The following is a 20,076-nucleotide window of genomic DNA, read 5'->3' on the forward strand; positions in this document are numbered from 1 at the left end:
AAATGCATCCAGCTCTCTCCCACAGCGTGGTCCTCGACCTGGCGTCGTTGTAAACATCTCCCCCTCCCATAACCATTACGCATGCATACACACACATCTATCATAATCTACAACTACCTCTAGACCCAATAACAACCCCCGACTTCAGCATCCAAGACATCACCACACCAATGTCCTCCACAACATACACCCGCTATATCCCCTCCTACCAATACCAAACAATGTACAAAGAAAAACCCCTCCCCCTCTTCTCCCCTGCGCGTCGACTACCGCACTCCCAACACCCTCCTCGTCGCCGTCTTCACCTCCGACACATTACCTTCCTCTTAGCCTGCATTCTTTGCATCTGCTACTTCACTCTCCTCTCCAGCTCCTCATCCTCAGCCTCATCCCGCTCCCCCAGCCATACCCATTCAGAAACACAATCCGACACGTCAACAACGCCACAGAAACAACAACCATCGAAAGCGAGACACGATGCCGGGAAAGGGGTCCCGCCGAGCAAGAGATTACCTGCGTCACTGCTAAACAATTTGACGCTTACGGAGGAAGAGTGTCGGGCTACGTTTCCCGGGCTGATGAAGGAGATTGATGATACTGTTGCGCTGGGGCCGTTTGACGTGAAGGATACAGGAGAGTTTGGGCCGTTGCAGGGGAGAATTAAGGACGGGAAGGTATGTTTCTTTCTTTCTTTCTTTCTTTCTTTCTTTCTTTATTAGCAGGGCCAATTAGTCTCTCTGGTTGGGATGGTTATTGGGGGCATCTTTGCTGGATGGATGTGAGGTTGAAGGGAAGTAGGGTATTTATTAAGAGCCAAAGCTGACTGAAGTAACAGCTCTATATCCTCCACACGCAACGGCGCAAAGACCTTTCTCAAGAAATGGTCAACGTAAGCCCCTTTCTCCCCCCTTTTTAATCCCCTTCACTAACCTTTGCTCAAGTCCCGCACCGCCACCCTTCATTCCCTTCACCGCGCACTTTTAACCTCCCCATCCCCCATAAAAGACACAATCTTTACCCTCAATTTCCTCGATCAACCCTTCGGTACCTGCCTGACCTATTCCCGCCCGGCCGATCCCTCCCTTCACTCTCCTGACCCCAACGCCCGCCTCTTCCTCATGCCCCACTTCTCCTTCTGGGCATGGCCGCTGCCGTTTATTGGGAGTATGTCCCGCGCCATGGAGGCAATAACACGATTGGAGGAGGGACCTGAATTTGGCGGGGAGGGGGGTTGGCAGAGGAAGGTGAGCAAGGCGGTGTGGAGGGGCACGACGTGGTTTAGTAGCGTGACGAGTCCGGGGATGCGGGCCAAGCTAGTGCAGACGACCAAAGATAAGCCGTGGGCGGATGTAGAGGCTCTCGACTGGGACGGGAAGGGTAAGAGCGCGAGGAACGGGTTGAAGATTGAGGATTTTTGTCGGTATAAGTATGTCATCCACACCGAGGGGGTGACGTACAGCGGCAGGTTCCAGTACCTGCAGCAGTGTGCCAGCGTCGTCCTCACCCCGCCGATTCAGTGGGTGCAGCATACCACGCATTTAGTGCGTCCACTCTTCTCATCCGACCTGAACTTGACTCCCCGCTGGGAGCCGAGCGAGAGAGTCAAAAAGGCATGGCCCGTCCGCTACGGGCCGGAGGAGGCGAACATTGTGTTTGTCGCGCCCGACTGGTCGGATCTGGGCGCTGTTGTGGAGTGGTTGGAGCAGCATCCCGACTTGGCAGAGGGGATTGCGAGGAGGCAAAGGGAGTTGTTTGTCGGAGGGGGGTATTTCAGTCCGGCGGCCGAGGCCTGTTATTGGCGGGCGTTGATGAATGGGTGGGCAAAGGTCGCGAGGGTTGAGGGCAGTGGGCTGGAGGATATGGAGGGGACGCCGTTTGAGCTGTGGGCGATGACGAACGGGGAGTGACTTGGCTGATCGAGCTGGCTGATGGGTTTCGGTCGTGTATATAACATATATATATATCGTTCGCTGCATCCAAATCGCATCGTTTCTTTGTTGTCGCCCTCAAAGACTGGTGACTCCCGGCCCCCACCGTTCCCCAATTCGCCTCATCTCCTCGGCAAACCTCTTACTCGTAATCCTCTTCCCCCCCATACCCCCGGGCACCGAGTGCTCGTCGATTTCAAAAAACGGATTCTGCATCAGCTTGATATACGCCGCCTGCATCGCCTTAAACACAGGCCTCATCTCGCCTTCTCTCAACCCCGTCGCCGCCGTCCCCGATCTCTTCTCCGCGGCAGCAGCCACGGCAGCCGACCCATCTAGCCTGCGCCCCCGCATATCCACGACAACGACGAATCTTGTCCCGGTGTTGGTCTCGAAGCCGTATGCAGCGAGGCGGTCGTCCACGGCGTGCAGCAGGCCTAGGTCGCCGGTGAGGCCGGTACCGGCAGCTGCGTTCTGGCGGGCGCGGAGCTCAAAGACGTCGAGGGTGCTGGAGAGGATGAGGGAGAATTGGAGGGGGGTACGGACAGGGCGGTAGGTGTTGGTTGCGGGATCGTAGGAGGGGAAGATTGTTGTGTGGAGGGGGTTGTTCTAGACATAATCAGTCAGTTAGTTGTCTTCCTAGATAGTACAGACTTGGCTTTACATTTCTTCCAATAACGCCCAAGCAGGCGATGGATGGGACGGTGGTCGCCATGGGCGCGGCTTGGTGGGTGCTTGGTGGGTGCTTGGTGATGTTGAGCTGGAGTTAAGCGGTAGCAGAGCTCAGGGTAAGGGATGACGTTGTCTGTATATACTTACCGTAAAACCTTGTAATATTGAATGTTACGACCTTACGACCCCGCTGGTCATAGCTCCGTCTTGGCATCAGTGAATTTCTCATGATTTTTCCATTCATTCTCTCCATCGACCTCCGTCCTCGTCCTCACCTTCATCAAAAAAGAAAACACACAACCCGGGCTCAGCCTGACAATCGCCATGGCGAAGGACATCCCCTCGATCCACGCCCTCGACAAGCCTGAGAGGCTCGAGGACCTCCTACGCCAAGACCGCGGCGACGACTGTCTGGGCTGCCGCATCGTGGGTGAGTCTTAAAAGAACTTAGATAAATTCCCCAAATTTCAAACAAAAATAAGCAAAAAAAAAGGAAAAAAGGAAAAAGAAAAGGAAAAAAAAAGAAAGCATGGAAGCTGACACCCTCAGGCGGCGGCGCGTTCCTCGGTTTGGCAGCCTATAGCTACTTCTCAGGGCACTCCCAGCTCGAGAAGCAACAAGCACAGATCCTGGCCAGCGGCTCACGCTTCGGCATGCGCAGCAGACGGCTCGGCATCAACATCATCTCGCTCAGCCTGGCGTGGTTGGGCGTGTGGCGATTGACGAAGTAAGGGTTTATGGGGGGATTGGTGTACTATTCTGTATACAGTATGTGTTATGATGTGTTATGGCCTGTACACTACGACTTGTTTGTATCATACTGATGAGTTATGAATGGGATAAAATAGATACCCTTTTCGCACGTCACTTCAAGGGACGAAGGGGATAGAAGATTGAGTGAAATGCTTCAAGAAGCCTATATACACCAAATCTCATCTGCCACCATAAAAACAAAAACAAGAAACAGGTAGGCAGTTGGGTACGACAGTATGTACTCTGATTCTTCCTACTCAATCCTCTCCCCCTTTTGGTCTACATCGTCACCAGCCCCCCTAGCTAACCAGACAATAGTCTGAAGATGCTTCCAAGCAGACGCTTAGAACGGAGGGTTGGCATTCCGCAGCAGCATCTCAAAGTAGGCCTGGTTCCACTGGCCAGCCTCCGGCGAAGGCTTGAAGCTCTCCTCCTTGCCGCAGAAGCTGTCGTAGCGCTCGGCCGACGGATCGCTGGTACCGTCCGACTCGCCGCCCGGCTTGACCCACACGAAGGCGTCGCACAGCTCGGAGCCCGTGTTGGTCGTGAAACGCTGGCCGAAGCCGGCGCCGTTGACTGGACGTCAAAGTCAGCATCTCTCTTTAGTGATTCTAAAGGAGGGACTTCCTCAGGAGACTCACTGTTGCACCAATTGCCCCACTCCTTGCGGAGGCCCTGCACGCCGTTGCGGCCGGTGTCGACGATGGCGTGGTTGGGCATGCCCGCGTCGCGCAGGTAGCGGCCGAAGACCTCGACGTACGTCTTCTCGTTCTGGCACTGGTTCCACTGGGCGTCGGAAGCGCGCGAGAACTCGCCGGGGGTGAGATCCCTGGGACACAGTCAGCACGTTATCCTGTTTCTTTTTTACCGGTCTCTCAAGAAAGGGGTTCGACGAACCAAGCATTCCACCCAGCCACGTTAGTGGCAATACCGCGGACCTGGCTGGGGCTGCCGGCGGACCTGTACACGCTAGCCAGCTCCTCGGCGCCCGGGCGCAGGTTGCTGTCCCAACCGAGCCAGCCGCCGTGGCCGGCGTCAATGTACATGACGACGTTGGGCAGATTGAGAGTGCGCAGGGCGTAGGCGACGCCCTCGCGGTACTCGCGCGCCGCGTCGCGGCACTTTTGCACGTCGCTGTTGGTCACCAAGTTCGGCAGCGAGTCGGGCTCGATGACCAGCGCGAAGGCCACGTTGCTGTGCTTCTTGATGATCTCGGCGATTTCTGCTGTTGTCAGCCCTGCCCTCCCGCTGATTCAAGGACCGAGTCGGCACTTACTATCGATATAGTCATACTTATACCGATTAATCTCGCCCGTCCTCAGCTCGCCGTTCGACGCCTTGGCAGCACAGTCTCTCCCCGGCAAGTTATAAACGACCGCGCCAAAGATATGATCGCACGGCACGTCAACAAGGTTATCCTCGAACCGCTTGATGTTCGCGATCGTGTCGATCCACAGGAAGCTCCCCACGTCGGCGACCTTCAGCGCCTTGGCTGCCAGCGTCGGGTCCGAGATCTGTGCGGCCGCCGCCTCCACCTCGCTGCGGTAGAAGTTGTTCGCGTGCAGCGTGTACTGCCGGAAGACGTTGGTTTTGGCGTCGAGCGTGACGGCCGAGGGGCAGCCGTGAGAGGCCTGACGAGGCTTTAGGGGGGTTGTGTGGGTTGGGTTGGGGGCGGCGAGCGCCGCGGTGGCGAGGGAAAGGAGGGTAGAGGTTGTGAGCTTCATTGTCACGGCTTGGGAGATCAGGAAGAAAGGGATGAAGATGATCGACCTGGCTTAGCTGAGCTGAGCTGAGCTGCTGGTGATGAGGACGTCAGGAGGGGAAGACAAGGAGCTCTTTATATCTCCAGAACCTCGCTGTCCTGCATCTGCAACTCTGCGATTAATTCATCATCTCCATCCCATCTCCATCCCCCACCACCATCGGCTGCTCTTCCCGGCGCCGCTCGGGGCGTCTTCCCCCCTTCCTCCCTGGACGCTCAATCAGGAATCCAGGCCCGTCGAGCAGGGCCGTACAAACACCTCATTGACAACCGACTTCTCGGTCAGGATGTTCCGAAGTCCAGTCTGGACATACAGCCATCGCCGCGCCGTGCCGAGCGACGGCCACTCGCGTACAGCAAGCATATATGGATACTGCGGGGCCCTGTAGATGGATGGATGGATGGGTGCCGAGCCAGGCAAATAGCAGCACGCCCTTCAATATCCGGTTGGCTGCTTTCAATTTCTTCGGGACGAGCTTGGCCGTGACCAGGTCCGAGGTGCAGATTGGTGGAAGCTTTTTCATGATTGTTTCCCCCTACGTACGGAGGGGATCTGGAAGGCCAGAAAGAAGGAATTGGGAGATATGCGTCTGCTGGTGTCAATTAGGGTACACAGAGTGTGGGGATCGCAATTCATCTACTACCCGCAGCTCCGTCCTGGGCAATCTACGTCCTGGGGATCTACCTCCCCTTCATGCAGGGCATATGTGCGTTCATTTGGGAGAACCTGTTCGGGCGGTTATGTTTCCCGATGTGGCTATGGTGATTATACAAGTTGTCCGTACAGAGCATGTTGCTGATGCCTTCCCCCTTGCAGGCGCTATTTACTACCTCTGGAACGCAAGGATCGTCATGACGTGTGGGGTATGGAAGATTTGGTCATGGCTGTTAGTTGGGTGTCGGCTCGCCGTATGGGAGTCCCCGTAGAGAGGAGACCATCTGGTGGGCTCGGTGCCAAATGGAGAGCAATATACGGGAACGGAGAGCATGGCTCCCCGTGTTTGCCGCCGCCGCCGCCGCCGCCGCCGCCGCTGCTGCTGCTGCTGCTGCTGCTTGGATGAATGGCTGACCGGCTAGGCTGAACAGGAGAGGTGCATCGCACGGGTTAAGTGAGAATGGGCTTGGAACAGACACGTTCAACCCTGAATCTTGGGAGCCCAGAATGAAGATCCAGGACCCTACTCCATGGCCATGTGAACACGCTCAAGTTTCACAAACCATCCATCGATACCAACGACTAAGTCCTACTTCAGGCTCAGTCAAATCCTGCCCCATTCCCTCACAAAGTTTTGGTGCGGGGGGAAGGCCTATATTACCCACGAACCACATTTCCACTTTCCCTCTCCCTCCCCGTTCCCCAAACCGTAAGAGTATTCACTCAGTCAGGTTGACACATATAAACAACCTTACCCTATATTCCCCGATCCAGTAGCAGTCTGCCCAGACAGGCTGTTCCGGCTGGCGAGATCGGTACCGGCCCCCCATTAGGTAGGGAGGTTGCCGTGGCGCGCGGCAGTTGCTGGCTAAATGCCACCCCTCCCTGCCGCCATTTGAAACATAATTCCCCGTGTCTTGTCTGCGGAGATTGCTTGGCATCGGCATGGGCTGCAGATGAGCTGTCATTCGTGAGTCTCGTTCGGATCGGGAGATACCTAGTCAGGCAGGGGTTGGGAGCCATTTAAGTCGCAGGATTGCAGGGTTGGGGAATTATAGCCGGCTGGGCCCTGGGGGCCGTTCGGGCTGTCAAGTGAGTTCGCAGCGCGTATCATGTCTTTTTTGTTTCTTAGCACAGCCTTAATTGATGTAGAGTAGAGAACACTATAGACAGATAATCTTGGCGCTGCTTACATGCACTAGTCGGGATTTGGGAAGATGATATGTTAAATCGTCTTCAATTTCCCAAAGAGAGATTTGACCAGGGCCTACTGATACAAACCATCCTGGGATAGGTCCTCCGAATCTCATAAGCGACGATGAGGTTTCCCAAACAGAGCTATCAACCTAACAAATATCGAGATTCTGTCCCAATTGCGCTCAAATCTTGCGCAGTTCCTCTCTTTACTCGTGTTTCAAGCTCTTAAGCCAAAGGTTCTGGTCAGTAGCGCTCCAGTAAGAATCCAGCTTCAGCCCGTGCCGGCTAAACCTCCCGGCATCTGCCTTTCAAATAAACAACCCACCCTATATACATATAAACAATATATCCACATGTCTCGGCGGCCGGCTCGGCCTGACGCGGTCCAAACCTCCGTTATGGTGTCACCAGTGACCAATCCATGCCGTAGTCAACCTACGTGGCCCGAATGGGCGCTTTTTCTTACCCTTATTCCCCGGGGGAAGAGAGGGTGGGGGGGGGGGCGGTTGGTTGTTGCGTATTACGATCATGCTCACTCGATCTTCCTGCAGCGATGACACAACCGATCTGACGACTGCATGAAAAGCGGTTGAGCGGCTGCGAGACCGTTAACGAAAAATGAGGTGCTCATCTTTCGGAACAGGAACCCGTCATTTGCTTCATTAACTAATAGTGCAAGGGATCGCTTGGAAGGAGGAAGAGCTGGCTTCTAGAAGCCACAATCCCTCGAATCTAGAGGGTCCGGAAAGTGGATGACGATAAGAAGACCCAAGGAGTACAAGCAAACCCGGAAGGGGTTTGAGAAGAGCGCGAGCGGCAGCCCGGAGAACGGTTGATAGGAGGGAGGGAGGAAAGCACTGGTCCCCCACTGATGGTCGGCTGGTGCTGTTGTCCTTAATTGCCGTCCTTGACGCCCGAATACTCGTAGGCTCCCCCTCTTATTGTGGAATGTGTGATGGACGACAAAGACTTCGAGGTAACGAATGGGTGTGTCACGAGAACACATTCTCTTGATGAGCCCAGATCATCGCGAACTGCCCTCTTCGGTAGTAGGTATGAGGTGCCTCTGTTGATGAAGTCGGAAGTACAACTCTTGGTTTCATACCCGAGCTGCAGGCCAAGATTCACAGAAACAAAGTATGTATCGCTACCCATGCGACAGTCTTTCATTCCAGGAGTTTCAGATGTGTGGTCATGATGGGCTTCCCGGCGCACGGCTAGGTCTTAATAGCTTGATAGAACCGGGATCCAACCCGCATCTGAACCATGAACCGGGGCTTGTACGAAGTGCATGTCGGCATCATGGGAGGAGAAAGGAACCGAGGATGTGTTAGGGGTTTAGGACGATACCTGGTTCATGGGATGTTTCCCGCAGTTGATTATTGACAGCAAGAGGCTGGCCCAGTTCAAACGGATCTCCCCAGTCAACAAAAAGATAAAATTGAATTCCCTTTAAGCTTTTTCTTTTTCTTTTTTTTTTTTAAAAAAATACACCATTGACCTCTCTAGATGCGCCACTGAAGACCCTAACTGTAACAATACATCGTTTTAATTTTTCTAACATCCCCAACTCTTTCTATTTCGTGCTTACCCCTCAAACAAACGGGGGCAGCGCGAAAGGATAACCTGGGTTCTTTCCCCTGAAAATGCTCATCAAGAAGCTGTAAACAAAGTACATGACGCCACCCCAAGCGAGCAGAGCGACGCTCTGAGTCTTGGGGTCCGTCATGCGAGGCACCTTGATGGCGAGGGAGATGCCCGACAGGGCGAGGATACCGTCTGTTACAACCAGTTAGACTCCATTACAGCACATACACACAATTGCCAAGCGAGAGAGAAGAGAACTTACACAACGCCGCAACAATCTGCGTCTCCAACCCATACTGATTCTGAAACCCGTGCGCAAAATACGCAATGCCGCCTCGCCCATCTCCCGCTACGTATGGCACGTTCCGGATCTGGTTGAACATGTGCCCGCTCGTGAACAAGAGAATGGAAATCAGCGTGATGGCTGCCCACACCGTGCGGCTCTGCACGACCGGCAGCACGTACGGCCAGGCAACCAGCGAGGCGGTCGCGCCGCCGGCCAGCAGGACGATCGTCGTGATCCAGCGCATCCAGTTGATCGGGCGCTTAATTGGGGGGTGAGGGCGGTTAGGCAGGTGGCGAGAGAGCCAGGCGTGGATGTGCTCGGCGGGGGCGGGACTAGGGATGTTAGTTAGTCTGAGGGATGTGTTTGGAAGAAAGATTGAGAAGGACGGGCCTCACCCATTGGTGAAGTCATAACGAATCGGCTCAGACGAGCCCGAGGCGTGCGGGCCGACGGTGGGAGGGAAGAGGAAGAGCACGGGGGCGGTTTGCAGGCCGAACTGCCAAAGTGTTAGTTAACCATTCAAACCTGCATCTCCTCCAGAAACCCAGTGCTCACACTCATAAAGATATCTCTCCCATCCAGAAAGTCCAACGTCCCAAAAAGCAGCCTCGACTCTCCCTTTTTATCCCCCTTCGTCCAGCTCCTAGCAAGTAGTTCCCACTCCGGCTGGAACTCGCGACACAGCTGGCACACAAAGCGCGAGTCGAGTGCCGTCATGAGCACGGCCACCGAGTAGTCGCGCGGGGCGGCCGTCAGCTCGCGGTAGGACGCATCGGAGAGCTTGACGGGCGTAGAAGAGAGCGATTTGGCGTGGAAGTGGTTGAAGCGCTCCTCGGGGGCTCTCTTAGACGCAGAGGCAGACTTGGCGGCGACGGCCGGGTTGACTGCTGTGAGCAGCAGCGATGCTGCCGACAGGAGGGCCGGCAGCCAGCGCATGGTGGGTGAGTGAGGGGTGGCGGCGGGGTGTCAATGAATTGGTGTTGACGTCGAAGTCGAGGTCGACGGGTTGAATGTTGGTGATCAACTGCAAATCCGATTCACACAAAGCACAAGCACCAGGCCTCGTGGCTGTGGATCATCCACTGTGTCCTCAACGTCAGCGCTGCAGCAACCGAGCAACCGCAGGGCTTCGAAGCTGGAACCCTGTAGTCTTGGCGTTGGCAGCTGGCAACCGTGGATTGGTGGGGCGGGGACTGCGCTAAACCAAATACGGAAGACTGTTTACTTTTGAGGTCGCAACTAAGTTGCCCAGCCGGTGCCCATTCTTTTCTCCTCCTCCCCAGCACACTCCCACATCCTCATCATCCGACTCCGCATCGTCAGTGGCCCGGACCATAAACACTAGAAAAACACCCGAAGACTCTGGTAAAAAGTGCATAACTTAGCCTTTCGTAACCTGTTCACTTCATCAAACCCTCGGCTCCGGCCACATCCCCATTCATGGCGCCCAAACACGCGTCGCAGGGTGTAAACAATGACCCTGCAAAGGTTTGTCGACCGCCGCATTGGGCCCCAACGCTCAACAGAATGTGCGCTGACAGTCCTCCAGACAGCTGATCTCATCCACGAACTGGAGAAGAAGTACCTGGAAGCCTCGCACCAGTGCGATCTCATTGTTAAGGACGAGGAGAAGCGGCGAGAGGCCGTGCGTGCCATAATCCAGCGGCACGACGCCGAGTCGCTCAAGCAGCAGGTCTCCCAGAAGGACACTCGCATCAACGAGCTCGTCGAGCAGGCGGAGAACCTGATCTCGCAATTGACGCTCGCCCAGGACAAGAGCCAGCGGCAGGACAAACTTATCCAGGCGCATGCGCGCGAGATTCGGGATCTGAGGGTAGCGTACCTGACTCAAGCCTCATGTTTGGGACTATGCTGACATAAAGGTAGGAGGAACTCTCCGCCTTCAATTCCGTCGCCCAAGACCACAGCAAGCTCTTGTCAGAAAAGCTCGCCCTGCAGCGCGAGCTCGCCGCGCTCAAGCCCGAGGTTGAGCATCTCCGGTCACAGCTGGCTCAGCAAAAGGACGTCCTTGCCGAGAAGCTGGCCCTCGAGCGCCAGCTCAGCGCTATGGAGATGGAACTCGCCAAGCAGAAGCGCGCGGCGGAGCGGAGCGCCAACAAGGGCAGCGAGACCGAGGAAGAACTACAAGCCCTGAGGCAACAGCTCGCTGCCGCGGAGCACAAGCTCAAGAAGCATAAGGACGCCGCCGTCAAGGCGCACGAAGAGGCTGAGTCACTCCGCCAGGAACTGGAGGAGGCCAAGCGGGCGCTGAAGAGCGCACGCAAGAGCTCTGCCAGCTCCCCTAACACCGAAGCCTCGTCTGAGGAAATCGCCCAGCTCCGCCAGGAGCTTGCCGAGACCCGCAAGGCTCTGGAAGAGGAGAGGAAAGAGCACGAAAAGCAACGCAAGCAGCACGAGCAGGCCCTGGTCGACGCCGAGGAGCGCCAACAAGCCATGGGCGACCGCATCGAGAAGCTGCGCGGTAAGCTGCGCGAGGCTCGCGACGAACTGAAGAAGGCGAGGGCCGAGCTCGAGCGGCAAGAGCAAGAGCGGACTATCAGGGCGAGCAGCGTCGCCTCTTCTGTCGGCAGTACTGCCATACCCGCCGTCAAGGGCATCTCCGCCGTGGGCAAGACACCCCTCGTCAGCAGGAAGAAGGCCATGTCTGAGGAGCCTTTGATTACGGAAAAGGTTCTCCAGACGCCGTCCTGCCACGACGACAAATTCAAGCGCCCGCTGATTAAGAAGCGCGGGTTTGACCTGTCCATGGTAGGCGGCAAGTCGGAGTTTTCTATCACTCCCTTCCTGAACAAGACCGGCAACGTGGACGACCTGCCTGCTATAACCCTCGAAACCCCTGCGCCAGCGGCTCATGTCAAGACTGAGCACCACTCCTCCGAAGAAGACGAAAAGAAAATCGACGTCTCCCTCCCCTCCAAGCTCACCCTCGACAAGAAATCCCGCGGCCGTCCGGCCGGTAGCTCATCACGCACCGCTAAGCCCCTGGCCGACGCCCCCCCCTCCGCAAGCAACCTCCCCGCCATCCCCCGTCCACGCATCCCCAAGTCTCTCGCCGGCGCCGGCACCGGTGGCAAGAAGGGTGCCTCCTCATCAACATCATCCTCGCTGGAAAAGGTCTCCGAAGAACCGGAGGACCTCCTCGCTGATGAAGACACCACCAATGCCACCAACTCCACAGCTACAACCACGACAACAGACGAAGCCAAACACGACCAAGAGAACCGTGCTAATACCACGGTAATCACCACCAAATCCGGCGCCACAATAGTCATCGAGAAGAAGAAAAAGAAGAGGCTCCTCGGTGCAGGCGGAAAAGGCATGCAGGCTACGAGCGCGGCAGCCGTTTTTGGGGCCACAGACGGGGAGGTGGTGATTGGGGGTGATGCAGAGGAGATTGTGAAGCCGGTTGTAAGGAAGGTTAGTGGGAAGGTGAACAGGGCTGGAGGAAATGCAAATGGCGGACAGCCGAGTAAGAGTGTGTTTGGGAGTGGGCAGTTCTCCCCTTTGAAACGGGATCGGAGGGGGGTGGGGGCTAGTTTTTTGGTGTAGATTGACTGGGTAGTTATTGGGAGGTTATGTTGAATGATGGTGTATGTTGATTGCTTCTGAGGGAGGCATATACATCATGGGTGGCGTTAAGGGATTGCATTTTTTTTTTCCCTTGCTTTGTTGATGATTTTATTTGGGTTGGGTTAAGCGTTTTTGTTTGTTTGCTTGTTGTTGTTGTCTGTTTTTTTTTGTTGCATTGGTAGGGTAATACATCGTTATCTACCCGATTCAGGGATTTGGTGATATGAAAATGCCTGATATCAATGTCGACGGCTTGCCTTTTTACTTGGCAGTACCCATGTTGCATCATGAGGGTGACCATGCCTGAATGTTGATGCTTGATATGCCAACTTGGATTGTGGATATTCGGTTGTGAAAACCACTCCACTTATTATTGGTCTTCATCTTTTGGCAGCTAAGTGTATCTCCAAGTCCTTGAAGCCTTCTCTGCTCTTTTCTCCTCAAAGAGATGAGTCGTCTGCTCAGACGTGTTCCCTATGGTGAACATAGGTTATCGTTGACAGCCTTTTGCAGATTCCTCACTAGCTGCATAATATCCATCAATCGAAACTAAAGTGACCCACAATAGCGGGGTTATGGAAATACTCTAACCACAACGCTCAGCATACGCAACCCAGCAAAAAGTTGGGTTTTATCAACGGCGATCTTCAATGCCTTCCACACTTACTTATCTCTCCTCACGCCGGAGACTTCTTAATCCTTTACATCATAATCCAGCTTCTCTCTCATCCCCTCATTACATGATCTCATAACGCACCATGCCGGCGCCACGAGCCAAGGCGCCCGTCCGCCTACCCCTTCTCTCTCACTCTCTCCTCAGTTCGATAGGATCAGTACCAGTCTCATCGAGACCACCAACGAGCCAATCTCTAACGACCGCCGCAGCCTCCCCGACCCGAAGCTTCGGTAAACCTTACTCATTAGTACACTCCCTCCCCGCCGTCCATCCTTCCTCACTTCTTCTCTCATCCCAATCAACACAACAACCCCACTCCCCCTTCACTCCTATCCGCCCCTTCACCACCTCTCCCTCCCCTTCCTCCAAATCCTCCTCCTCCACCCGCTGGCGTACCCGCCAACTCTCCGACCCCTACACCCGCGAAGCAAAAGTCCAAGGCCTTAAATCCCGCGCTGCCTTCAAGCTCCTCGAACTGGACTCCAAATACCGGCTTTTCCGACGTAACGCAGGCCAGGTAATCGTCGACCTCGGGTTCGCGCCCGGTTCGTGGTCGCAAGTCGCCGTCGACCGCACGGCGCCGGATGGGAGGGTCGTGGGGATAGACATCATCCCTGCACAACCTCCTAAGGGGGTGAGTACGATACAGGGGAATTTCCTCAGTCCGGGGGTGCAGAGGATGGTGAAGCAATTATTGGTGGAGGGGGAGAGGAGGAGGAGGATAGAGAGGAAGGAGAGGAGGGGGAGGGAGAGGGAGATGAGGGGGCAGGGAGAGGGGGAGGGAGAGGGGGAAGTGGTGGTGGAGCAAGAGAGTTATCTGGAAATGGAGCGCAAGGCGGCAATGGAGAGCGAGATGGTTGCTAGAGAAGAGGAGGAGGCGAATCTGGAAGATGGGAAGAACCTGCGGTTGGTAGACGTGCGTACCGACAACCCACTTATCTCCCTTTCTCGATTTTCCCTCCCTTCTTTCTACGTAGAACCTCACACTAACACCCCCAACTCTAAACAGGTCGTCCTCAGTGACATGTCCGACCCCTGGCCCCAGACCCACGGCTTCTCGGTCAACAGTTTGAGTAACCCGCACCATAGGATGATGAACACGAGCGGCATCGCGTTCAAGGACCACGCCGGAAGCATGGTAATTCCCCCCTCTTGTTTAGTTTCAATCCCTCCCTCACTCCCCACTCATGCGTGACCCTCTTCCCCCTCCGGGCAAACAGGACCTCTGCCGCGCCGCACTATCCTTCGCCTCCGACACGCTCAAGCCCGGCGGCCACTTCGTCTGCAAGTTTTACCAAGGAGCCGAGGACAAGGCCTTTGAGCAGCTGCTCAAGAAAATGTTCGCCAAGGTGCACAGAGAGAAGCCCTATGCCTCGCGGCCTGTAAGTCCTTTTTATTTTTTAGCCCTACGATTTTCTTGAGAAGTCTTCCCTGACCTCGTGTAGGAATCGAAAGAAGCCTTCTTCGTCGCCCTGAGGAGAAAAGGAGACGTGACACTCCAGGACATTGAGAAACAATCCGGGTCGCAATGACGAGCCGTGTACCATCAGCCACATCTCCGCCTTGCTGGCAAGGAGAGAGATTTGTATTACTGTACCATACCATATACCTTGTACCATAAAGTTGCATGTACCAAGGACACGTCACGATTGAGGGCCAAGGAGATCACCATAGTCATCACGCATCACACTAATAGTGTCGTCGCAAGGCTGGCATTCGATTCATAGCCGTGGCATCAGCAACATATTCTTCATACCCGTAGAAAAGAAACCCGTAAAATACCAGAGCCTTTTTCTCCCCATATGCTGTTGATTTTTTGCGCCAGGTCGCTGACGTGCCCACGAAATCCCGTAAAGCATGTGCCATAACACCAGAGCCATTGCGACGACCAGGAACCCCACGCCGTGAACCACCAAACTCCAGAGGGTATCGGCATCCACTGCTTTAGACCTTGAAGCCGCGCGACCTCCTGCGACCACGAGCACGCTCGAACTTGCGGCCCTTGGAGCGGACATAGGGCTTCTGTGGGGGGTGTTAGTTGTGCATAAAAAACCAAAAAATTAGAAAACGCACCTTGTGCTTGTGGGGACCGAAGCCAAAGTGCTTGACGGCCTCGCGAGCGTTCTTGGGGCCGCGCAGCAGGAGGGTGTTGGCGCCAGTGGGCTTCTCCAGAGCCAGCTGATCGAGGGTAAGGGTGCGGCCACCAGCAGCCTCGATGCGGGCGCGGGCCTTAGCGGTGAAGCGCAGGGCGGCGACCTCCATCTTAGGGACCTGCAGGAGGCGGTTGTCGTCGGTGACGGTGGCAACGACGACGACCGTCTTCTTCTCGTTGCCGTTCTTGAGGTTGCGGGCAATGCGCGACAGCGAGACGGGCGGGCGGTTGATGCGGCTCATGAACAGGCGGCGCAGGACCACCTTGTTGAAGGGAGCCTCAGTACGGCCTAGAGCCAGTTAGCAACTGTCCCCAATCTCAAGAAGGTGAGCAAGCTTACGGGCCAGGAAGCGGTACAGCTTCACCAAGAGCTTGAGGTAGACGTTGTCGCTCTTGGGGGCCTTGCGGTGCGAGGACCGCACGTGCTTCCAGCGCAGATCGATACCTGTAGAGGGCCAAGGACTCCGGTCAGCCTTTTGAATCCTGTATGCTCAAATTGGCGAGCTCGACCAGCTGGATCCCGTCATCTCGAGAGGATTACGTGCCCATTGAGATGCGTCCTGTTACCAGACGACGACTCGGCGGCGATCTCCTCGAGATTTAGACGACGGGCGCCGGGAGCGAAAAGAGGGCCAATGAAGGCGCAGACGAGATCTATATTTCAAGACCTCGTCCACTTGCATACGCAGAGGCTGAGGAGGCACTACGTACCCATCGTGACGGTGACTTGTGAATGCCGACAAATTCCAAGTCGATGGGGGAGGTTCGTTGGGCGATGGTCGGAAAAAACGAGCGACGTAAAAATTGGCGAGAATTTGGCTGGTGGATGGAGGGTTGTGGGCGCGGGCGGTCAGACGCGGCAGAATGTGGGGGACTACAGGGTCGCAGCCCCACCCTAACCCTGGGGAACCTCAACTTCTCAAAGCTCACCCCTCCAGCAGCGAGACAGCAGGCAATGAAGTCATCGCCAAGCTGAGAACGCGAATTCTTTTCGGCTGGTAATTAGAAGGACATGAATTATTAAAACTATATGCTCGTCAAAAGCTACCAAAAAAGATGATACCAAACTATGTAACGCGGTTTATGCTCCCCATGACAGGGGTCCTCAGGGACACACTACTGAAGTGCAATCAAGACCAATGTCTACTCTCTAGTGATAGCTGATCTCTGGGAAAGCAAGTGACTGTTAATTCTTGCAACGCTGAAAAGACTTTGCAAGAATGAAAGTTCTTTGAGATCCAATGGTCTAGCTCCCTTCCCCTGCAAGCTATCCAAAAAGCCCTGTCCAGCAAACCAACCTACTTGATGTCTTTTGCGTGCTTCAACAACTGCTGTCTATCCTGTACTCTATGCCTTTGTTTTATGAACGCTGTCAATGCCAGTTGATGGAAAATGCCATCCTCTCACATAAGTCGTTAGATAATGCTCCCCTATTAGCATACTATCCTGCCCACTTGGACGGTTATGTAGCAAGAAAACTCAGCAGAAGAGGCTTGAGCACGACCTTAAGCCTGGGGTAAACAGTTAAGAGAGAAATGTCATCACTGCCCAGCACTTCACTGAAGTAGCTTCTCAGCAGGCCTCAGGCCAAGCAAGAAATCGCGCGAAACCTCATAACTGAGCCAGCTGGCCGCCATACTGGGCGCGACTTTGAGCGTGTTCGGGATGACACCCTTGTAGAAACCGACAAAGCCCTCAGTGCGGACAATGACACGCACAGCGTCGGCGAGTGATTTGTACTGGTAGCCCAGACCGTCCATGGTGTTGACCTGGAAGCGGCGGCGCAGGACGTCACTGGGAATTATCAGTCGTTGTTCACTGAGCACTGTGAAGAGTAGGGAAACTCACAAAGGATATGTGCACGTCTGCGCCACGGCGCCCGAAATAGCGCCCGCGACAAGCTTGCGCACCGACGACGGGTTCTGCTCGCCCTCTTTGGTGAAGTAACCGCGGAGGAACTCGTAGACCATGAAATTGAGGCCGACCTATAGAGTAACCAACGTTAGCCTCCACTTTACCCTCTCTCTACCTCCCATCCCCCCCTCTCCCTCCAAAAAAAAAAACACATACATATGGCGCGACGCCCATAACAGTGGGGATAAGCCCTCTGTACAGCGCGGGCAGGCCACCCTCGTTCTTGTACATCAGGACCATGTTCCCCCACATGCCGGGCAGCTTCTGCGGACGGTTGTGCTGCAGCTCGGCGAACGATGCCGACTGGATCGACAAGCGCGTGCGGACAATATCCAGTGGGTAGGTCGTGACGACTGAGGTAATGCCCGCAATGCCACCGCAGACCAGGCGTGAGAGAGGCGTGAGGGTGTCGCCGGGGTACCGCTCAAAGAAGTGCTATATACGTGCAAGGCTCGTCAGCTCAACCATGTCAACACTACCCTCCCGTGGGAAAACGCACTCTCTTATAAAAATTATAACTCCCAAACTGCACGGCACTATACGGCACAATGCGAATACAATTGACGCCATTCCCCCTCATAAACCCTCTCCACCCTTCCTCTCTCCACATCTTAGCCAGTGCCTTGCCGACGCTGAGCCGGTATGCGTCGCGCCCCGCGCTCTGCACCTGCAGCAGGATCTTGAGCCGCTCCAATGGCGACACCACGGTGCGCGACACCGCACCCGCCACGCCGCCCGCGCAGAACGCAGCCGTCACCGGCTCCGAGATGTACAGCCGGAAGTGCGTGATAGGGCCCAGCTTCGGCATTTGCTGTTGCTGCTGCTTCGCGGCTGGCATCTCGGACTGCGCGCCGGTTGCTGGCGTCGCAGCCGCCGCGGCCGCTGCTGCCTCGCGAGATGAGGACATGGTGTTTACTGCTCGTCACTTGGGCTCGCTGGCCTCGCTGGGCTGGGCTGGGCTAGGAGTCGGTCGGTTGCTGCGCGGTGCGCGGACTCGATCGGTCGGTCAGTTGGTTGGTCGGGACGGGACTGCCTGTCGGGGGAGGGAGGTTCGGTTAGAAGAGGTTCTTAGACGTTAATATGGGGTTTCCGGCTCAGGGCCCAGGGATTCTTTAGTTTTCCACTCAATGTTCGGGATACCCCATCCAAAATTTGGAGAAAGGGGAGGGGGAACCTTGGTGGGGCAGAGGGAAGAAAGCGCTGCGCGAAAAGGCCACGCGCCGGACAAGGGGCAGGCGGGCAACGTACGCAGCTGGAAAATCCTGAAAGAATTGGGCCTGGAACCCGAGGGCTCGAGACACTTCCTCAGCGAAGTGTCAGTCAGGCCTTTCGCAAAGGGAGAGGCGCGGGAGTCGCGAAGTAAGCGGCACTCTGTCGTCGTAGGTCGGGCTCCTCTTTTAGGACTTGGGAGTCAGGGAGCCTGGAAAGCGCAGAGAGCCGGGATGGAAGTCGCTGGGAGCACTCGACAGAAGCGCGCCTTGTCAATAGAAGGGTGTCGACGGTCGAGAAGTTAGGTTCAGAGTAGGTAACTGACGACGAGGTAGGCTACGGTTTGGCAACCAGCATCTCGGGGATCGTGACTCTCAAGACCGCAGGTGAGAGGGGCATAGGATGAACCGGCGCTGCTGTCAGATGGGATCGAAGAGCACTTAGACAATGGCGACCCGTAGATAGCGGCGCAAGTCGGCGAGCGCTTTTCCGTCTGTCGAGGGCGAGGCCAAAGGAGTGTTGGAAGTTCAACTAGTTCGAGGCCTGGAAAATGAGGAAAAGGAGAAAGACCAGAACCTGTCAGGGGACAAAGGACCAACGTCCAAGAAAGAGTGAAAGAGCCCCAGGGCCGCGTGAGTGGCTTGTGGGGAAGGGCAGGGTCTCCAAGTCAAGACTCCAATTGGAATAATAAGACGCCCTCACTCATCATCAACCACTCAAAAACGATTCGGCATTGGCAAACGCGCTCGTTCGGCTATGACGAAAAATGCAAACCAAGCACATGGGGCGCCAAGCCTTGCTCATCAGCGGCGGAAGGCGGCTCAGCGGGCACTAAACTTGGGATTTTGCCCTTGTTATCACTTATCTGCACGTAACCGAGTGACAAGCCGCGCTGACGACCTGACTTAACACAGTAAATCCCTCGCCGCTGGGTAGTAACTCACTCAGACAAGCAGCTTTGACCATATCCCCACTCACTTTAGATCTGAATCTGGCTTTCATCCCGATCTTGGGAACCTTGTCTAAATTTCGAAGCACTGACTTAGAATAGGGGCTGTGAAACGAGTAATCATCAACCACACTTTTCAAAGCCAGATCACGAGGTCTAATTGCGGCTATAATCATCCGCCCATTCATAGCTCCTCGACTCGAATCTTTAGCTTTCGTATCCAGACTGATCCCTAAATCACCCGGTGCTTACTCGAGACTTTCACCCAGACCCTGAGTATGATCCTTATATAAGCTATTCGAGAAGGCAAAGACCAAATAAAACAACCTCAAGTCAAATCCTCATCTCTGACGCTGCCGAGGGTTAAGCCATCTGCACAGTAAATTCAGGTGCCCTGACGTTGACAACCACGCAGTGCCCGATTTGCTCCTCCTGCATTAGAGCCCACTGTCCTTCTGCCAAGTGACGCTCACTCGTTGGCCAGCGACTTTCAGCCCTCCGGGCTGTTGGGCTGCGAGTAAGCCAGGCACCAACAAATCATCTTCCATGGCAGAGCCAACCTGAATATGTTCAGGCATTTAAGCTCAGTTTAACGATCATATCGCGTTGCTTTATAATAGTAGTAAATGAACTGGTGTACTATTATCTGGCTCAGCGCTCCCAAGTCCCCTAGCCCTTTATCCCCCGCCATGCCGCTGATAACCATTTATGTCACTCTGCCCCTCCAATCTGCGGGGAAGGAGAA

At 55.2% G+C, this 20,076-nt stretch overlaps 8 protein-coding genes across 8 annotated transcripts; 3 read left to right on the plus strand and 5 right to left on the minus strand.

The window, feature by feature from the left end:
• Nucleotides 1-221: 221 nt before the first annotated feature.
• CTHT_0045170 (uncharacterized protein) lies at nucleotides 222-1,907 on the plus strand (the record flags this gene model as incomplete). Its single annotated transcript, XM_006694842.1, has 3 exons — nucleotides 222-674; nucleotides 836-889; nucleotides 942-1,907. 3 exons carry the CDS (start codon nucleotides 222-224, stop codon nucleotides 1,905-1,907), a joined length of 1,473 nt encoding a protein of 490 aa, XP_006694905.1.
• Nucleotides 1,908-2,006: 99 nt separating this feature from the next.
• On the minus strand, nucleotides 2,007-2,643 carry CTHT_0045180 (uncharacterized protein; the record flags this gene model as incomplete). The annotated part of the gene is made up of 2 exons (XM_006694843.1): nucleotides 2,007-2,537; nucleotides 2,593-2,643. 2 exons carry the CDS (start codon nucleotides 2,641-2,643, stop codon nucleotides 2,007-2,009), a joined length of 582 nt encoding a protein of 193 aa, XP_006694906.1.
• Nucleotides 2,644-2,924: 281 nt separating this feature from the next.
• CTHT_0045190 (uncharacterized protein) lies at nucleotides 2,925-3,331 on the plus strand (the record flags this gene model as incomplete). The annotated part of the gene is made up of 2 exons (XM_006694844.1): nucleotides 2,925-3,030; nucleotides 3,150-3,331. 2 exons carry the CDS (start codon nucleotides 2,925-2,927, stop codon nucleotides 3,329-3,331), a joined length of 288 nt encoding a protein of 95 aa, XP_006694907.1.
• A 365-nt stretch (nucleotides 3,332-3,696) lies between these two features.
• CTHT_0045200 (uncharacterized protein) lies at nucleotides 3,697-5,077 on the minus strand (the record flags this gene model as incomplete). Its single annotated transcript, XM_006694845.1, has 4 exons — nucleotides 3,697-3,929; nucleotides 3,995-4,182; nucleotides 4,251-4,575; nucleotides 4,630-5,077. 4 exons carry the CDS (start codon nucleotides 5,075-5,077, stop codon nucleotides 3,697-3,699), a joined length of 1,194 nt encoding a protein of 397 aa, XP_006694908.1.
• Nucleotides 5,078-8,561: 3,484 nt separating this feature from the next.
• CTHT_0045210 (gamma subunit-like protein) lies at nucleotides 8,562-9,776 on the minus strand (the record flags this gene model as incomplete). The annotated part of the gene is made up of 4 exons (XM_006694846.1): nucleotides 8,562-8,746; nucleotides 8,817-9,172; nucleotides 9,236-9,336; nucleotides 9,396-9,776. The coding sequence occupies 4 exons, from the start codon at nucleotides 9,774-9,776 to the stop codon at nucleotides 8,562-8,564; spliced, it is 1,023 nt and encodes a 340-aa protein (XP_006694909.1).
• Nucleotides 9,777-10,280: 504 nt separating this feature from the next.
• On the plus strand, nucleotides 10,281-14,639 carry CTHT_0045220 (uncharacterized protein; the record flags this gene model as incomplete). The annotated part of the gene is made up of 7 exons (XM_006694847.1): nucleotides 10,281-10,328; nucleotides 10,390-10,674; nucleotides 10,728-12,330; nucleotides 13,317-14,023; nucleotides 14,117-14,245; nucleotides 14,328-14,489; nucleotides 14,553-14,639. The coding sequence occupies 7 exons, from the start codon at nucleotides 10,281-10,283 to the stop codon at nucleotides 14,637-14,639; spliced, it is 3,021 nt and encodes a 1,006-aa protein (XP_006694910.1).
• A 412-nt stretch (nucleotides 14,640-15,051) lies between these two features.
• Nucleotides 15,052-15,974, minus strand: CTHT_0045230 (60S ribosomal eL18 domain-containing protein; the record flags this gene model as incomplete). Its single annotated transcript, XM_006694848.1, has 5 exons — nucleotides 15,052-15,129; nucleotides 15,181-15,548; nucleotides 15,600-15,704; nucleotides 15,827-15,913; nucleotides 15,971-15,974. 5 exons carry the CDS (start codon nucleotides 15,972-15,974, stop codon nucleotides 15,052-15,054), a joined length of 642 nt encoding a protein of 213 aa, XP_006694911.1.
• An 841-nt stretch (nucleotides 15,975-16,815) lies between these two features.
• CTHT_0045240 (uncharacterized protein) lies at nucleotides 16,816-18,080 on the minus strand (the record flags this gene model as incomplete). Its single annotated transcript, XM_006694849.1, has 4 exons — nucleotides 16,816-17,053; nucleotides 17,108-17,244; nucleotides 17,330-17,608; nucleotides 17,673-18,080. The coding sequence occupies 4 exons, from the start codon at nucleotides 18,078-18,080 to the stop codon at nucleotides 16,816-16,818; spliced, it is 1,062 nt and encodes a 353-aa protein (XP_006694912.1).
• Nucleotides 18,081-20,076: the final 1,996 nt, after the last annotated feature.

The sequence above is a fragment of the Thermochaetoides thermophila genome (genome assembly GCF_000221225.1).
Source record: "Thermochaetoides thermophila DSM 1495 unplaced genomic scaffold scf7180000011818, whole genome shotgun sequence".
NCBI classification, from domain to species: Eukaryota; Fungi; Ascomycota; class Sordariomycetes; order Sordariales; family Chaetomiaceae; genus Thermochaetoides; species Thermochaetoides thermophila.